The sequence below is a fragment of the Xyrauchen texanus genome, chromosome 35, assembly GCF_025860055.1.
Source record: "Xyrauchen texanus isolate HMW12.3.18 chromosome 35, RBS_HiC_50CHRs, whole genome shotgun sequence".
Lineage (NCBI taxonomy): Eukaryota > Metazoa > Chordata > Actinopteri > Cypriniformes > Catostomidae > Xyrauchen > Xyrauchen texanus.
Genome location: NC_068310.1, coordinates 38,893,862 through 38,898,861, shown reverse-complemented (window position 1 = coordinate 38,898,861; position 5,000 = coordinate 38,893,862). Strand labels below are relative to the sequence as shown.

The 5,000-nt window shown below is 40.0% G+C and overlaps 1 protein-coding gene across 2 annotated transcripts in view; it reads right to left on the bottom strand.

Moving 5' to 3' along the window:
- Positions 1-5,000, bottom strand: part of LOC127628922 (transcription factor 4-like) — a 43,723-nt gene that overhangs the window by 3,367 nt on the left and 35,356 nt on the right. For both annotated transcript variants that reach the window (XM_052105906.1, XM_052105904.1), the window contains one exon: positions 3,125-3,177. In XM_052105906.1, the coding sequence (XP_051961866.1) occupies positions 3,125-3,177 (53 nt within the window). The remainder of the gene's footprint in view (positions 1-3,124; positions 3,178-5,000) is intronic.

Genomic DNA, 5,000 nt, shown 5'->3' with positions numbered 1-5,000 from the left:
ATTAATCGGCATGTCATGTAATTAATTTTATTAATCGCGATTATTAATCACTGTGTCATTTAATTAATTCGATTAAATATTGTAATCATTTGACAGCCCTAATATATATGCAGATCATATTGAAATACATACAATTAAATTAAATTGAGTTAGTACCAGTACCAGTCAATGCTTCATTTTTTATTAATAAAGTAAATAGTCATAATAATAAAGAATTAGCCTACGTATTAAGTAAACTAAGAACATATTATGCTAATAATAATTAATAAATAAAGTTTACGCACAATAATATATTGAGTTATAAACAACTTTATGAACTGTCTAATCAACGCTTTATTCATCTGCCGCTAAAAATGCAATTTATTTCAAACTGAATTTCAATCTATATTATATATTTAAGGCCCTAGATATTATTTTTATAGATACTTTAATTACTTTGCATTTATTTTATATTAAATATATTTATTTGTGTCCTTTGTCAAAAAAAATCTGTGTGCGATTAATTGCGATTAATTTGATTAATCGCGATTATTAATCGCTATGTCGTGTGATTTATTCGCTTAAATACTGTAATCATTTGACAGCCCTAATATATATATGCAGATCATATTAAAATACATACAATTAAATTAAATTGAGTTTGTTTCACGACTCATTATTGCATATTTCCGCTTTGTGTACGGAACATCTCTAGGTTTTCCCGCACACTTGAGTCCGCCATCTGCGCAGGTGTTTGTCCCGTCTGGGCGGGAGCATCATCAGAAGTGAGCGGCCGTGCATGCAGTTTAGAGGGAACATTGTTCACAGGCAATATCCTCAATAATTAATGTCACTTTAATTTAAGGCAGGTAAATGACTGTTAAAAAAAGAAGCCGTGTTGTGACACCTACAACCTTTCACTGCCATTCAAGTGTAAATGCGTCTATTCTCCCTGAACAAACCCCGAAGATCGTTCCAGGAGCTTCTTCATCACGGGTCACTGGAAATAAACTCTGTTGACGTCCAACCTCGGCAAAGTTCATTCACAAAGACAACGAATGAGAAGTTCATGAGATATTGGACGCGAAGGTGAAGATGTGAATGCATTTGCATGCAGCGCATGTGCTCGCCGCAAGTTTGTCTTGCGTGTGAAAACTGCTCTGTAAGCACGTCCTTGATTCACCCCAGCGGATCTGATCACCGATTCTGCTGATGCCAGACACGCTGTTAGCTCTCAAGACCCTATCAAAGTGACCTTTGACCTTTTCAGACGACGACATCATATGAAAAGGTGAAGGTGATTAAAATAAAGTGCAAACATGTTTCTAAGATATGATGCACAAGTGCAGTGGCAGTCTCTGAATGTAAATGGAAGTTGAAACCACTGTGGATAATTATTATTATTATTATTATTATTATTATTATTATTATTATTATTATTATTCTGCCATAAAACTGATCAGGCAGAGCAAACCGTAAGGCCTAGAGACTTGAGACTTGGTCAGATGGAAGTAGTATTGCTCGCTCAGAAACTCAGGCCAAATCGGTCAATAGGGGGCGCTACAGCGATCAAAAAGTCATTACTGCTCATAACTCCTAAACTGTTTGTCGTAGACTCAAGTGCTTTATACCATTTTCCGCCATCTTGGCTTTTTCATAAAACCTACTTTTGCGAACTAGTCCTAGGTTTTTCGTCCGATCGGGACCAAACCAGTGCCAAACGATTCTATTGTGTCTCATTATCAAAAGTTATAAAAAAAATGTGAACTTTCGTCTCGTAATGGCTACGATATGCGAAAACATCGAAAGTAGGAGTGGCCAATTCTACGGTAATGGCTATAACTCTTGAAGGAAATGAGATATCGTCACCACACTTGGCATGCTTATGTAAGAGGTCAATCTTTGGTCGCCCAGAAAAGTTGCCGTGGTTTTACCACATGGTGGCGCTATAATACCAAAAAACATGAAATTGGCTTTAACTACGCAACCATTAGTCTGATTGAGTTGAAAATCGGCATGCAGTGTCTTTGTCCAAGGTGCCATGACTTTCTATGAGCACATTGGTGTATCTCAAAAAACATGGCCGCCATCAGCCAATTAAGTTTGAGCACCTATTAGACAAGGTTATCCGAGGCCGATCGGCACAAATCTCGGTTGGCTTGTTTGACTCCTGGCCCTAGACGTCTGTGAGAAATTTGAAAGAAAACGAACACCTAGTGTTGCTAACGAGTTTTACGCCTCAGTAATCATGCTGAGTTTCACACATAGACACAAAATGCATATCATATCTTAGATCCCCTCATTCTGAACAACTTTGCCTCAAGTAGCACTGCTGTCAATCAAATCGTTCATTAAATATGCATGATTATGTATAAAACATACTTTTGCAAACTAGTCCTAGGTTTTTAGCTCAAACTCAATAAAACTAATGCATACAATTCTCTGGACTCTTTACGTCAATATTTATCAAAAACATTTGGAACTTTACCCTTTGGATAGCTATAACAGGGTCATTTAGAAAATGGGCGTGGCAACATATCCTCAAAATCCTATAAATCCTAAACAAAAAGTCAAAACTTCACGAAAATAGGTGAGCACATGCAACATATAATTCTAAAGAAGAATACAAACTTGTATGTAGATTGGACAATAGGTGGCGCTATAACTGTTAAAATGCTTTAAAAAACATATATTTCCATAGTAAGTTACCCTTATTTGCTGTAAATTGTCTTTTTCATCTATGATCTAGGTGGTTACATGCTTGCTAAATAAAACTAATACCTTTTTACGCATTTGTGTAAAGGCCAAATTCTCTGAGCAAATCATGCATCCTCACTTTTCCGGCATGACCTCCATTGTGTAAAGGCCTTAAACCGCTTGAACCCTGTTAATTGCTGCTTACAGCTATATTTATTATTATTTTCAAAGTAAAAATTACTTTATTTACAATGATACTGATGAGATTCTCTGAGCAAATCATGCATCCTCACCTTTCCGGCACGACCTCCATTGTGTAAAGGCCTTAAACCGCTTGAACCCTGTTAATTGCTGCTTACAGCTATATTTATTATTATTTTCAAAGTAATAAACGACTTTATCTCCAATGATACTGATGAGATTCTTTGAGCAAATTATGCATCCTCACCTTTCCGGCACGACCTCCGTTACCCCAAGACGAACTTGTTCTGTCTTCCAAATCTACAGAAAAGACAGAACAGAAATAAAAATACACACTAAACTTCAGCTTTCTTTAAACCAAATCAATTCCGTTTCAATGCAAAACATGTTCAAAACAGATTTCTGTGCATGTGTGGTCTAATTAAAGAAAAGAAGACCTGACATTCTTCCTTTGTTTTCATATTATTTCCCACAGTTACAGTTTCATCAATGAAGGACTTTAGTGATATAACGCAGTGTTTACATACTGTACACAGCCAACCTCATTCATACACGTCCTAATGACGACCACAGCCAGAGTAACAATACAACAATGCATCATATATAATCGCTGTAATTAACCAGAAGCGCGCGACTCCTTCTGCTCCTTCTGTAGCTCTTTTTTTCTTCATGCATACACGTTTTATTGAATCTTTCTGTGCTTCCACAAGTTCAATCCCACTCACAATGGGACCTCAATCAAAACATGGCGCTTAAAGCTTCCCTTTTCATGCCGCTTGTAAAACTTCACTTCAAAGTGGCCCTCGGAATGCCGGCCACATTCTTTGTTGGGACGCTAATTTATCGTGAAGTCAACAGCTGATAAAAGGAGCTTCCATTGAGCGTGGAGAACACACAGGGGTGCAGGCCTTTAAAAATAAACTCGGTTGAAGCGTTTAAAAGCAGCGGGTCTGTCTGCCGACTGAAGTGGGCCCACAGCCAAGACAAGGACAAAGAATGAGACGTCGCAGGTAGAGACTCACTTGCTGCATTTATGACATGAGCATTTGAAACACGTTCATAGGGAGAGGTTTCAGATCAACCCAAACTATCCCCCTGATCTAAAGCCTGGTGCACACTGTAGAATTTTGGCCTGAGACAAATTTCGGGAATCCTAAAGGATTTCTGTCTTAGTAGGGCAAAATGGCCAATCTTACAATGTGGAGTGTGACATGTTCACAGACGGCCGATTAATAGCCTTTGTGACAGGGGTGGACTGGGAATTTGGGTGGTGGGTTGGGGGGGTTGCTGTCCTTTTCTGCATATCACTGCCCCCTTCGGCATTTCAGTTTATCGCGGGCCAATCGGCCCATTTCGCGGATGGCCCGCTGGTCCACCCGGTTCTCCAGATACCTCTCCCAAGTTCTCCTGGTTATCACAGTGCATGGGCCGATGGGCCATCCCCAAAACGGTCCGATTCGGGGCGACATGAACGTGGGGGGTTACAGCCCTTTTCTGCATATCGCTGCCCCCTTTGGCATAAGCCGGCAGCTCATTTAAGCTTATCGCGGCCCAATTGGCCCATTACGCGGATGGCCCACTGACCCACGCACTGTGATAATGACAGAAATCGGGAGATGAATCGGGAGAACCGGGCGGACCAGCAGACCATCCGCAAAACGGGCCGATTGGGCCGCGATAAAATGAAATGATGCGGTATATCGATGCAGCTCATTTCAACTTATCGCCGCCCAATCGACCACTCGGTATGCCAGATTACCAATCCAGCCCTGATTTGCGATGATCTTCAGACTCCGACGAAGTTCTGGCGGTGTCTGAAATGTAGCATCATAGCCGTATAGTGTGACCGCTATTACGGCAGCCAGATGAGATAATCTGCTCCTCTCTCGCACCCCAATTCACTTGGAAAGAAACCTGATCCGCGTCTGCACCACCATGGCAACATTTGTGCCCAATTATCCCTCTACTCAAGCACTTTCAACGTTCTTCTTTTCATTATATAAACAGTTTTAATAAATAAATAAGCAGAAAATACTTTGGGAAAATTGTACCACTTTAGTCATAGGAAAGCATCATTCTCTGAATTATGTGGTGTTTGTGCATCATCCATTGGGAATTGGCCA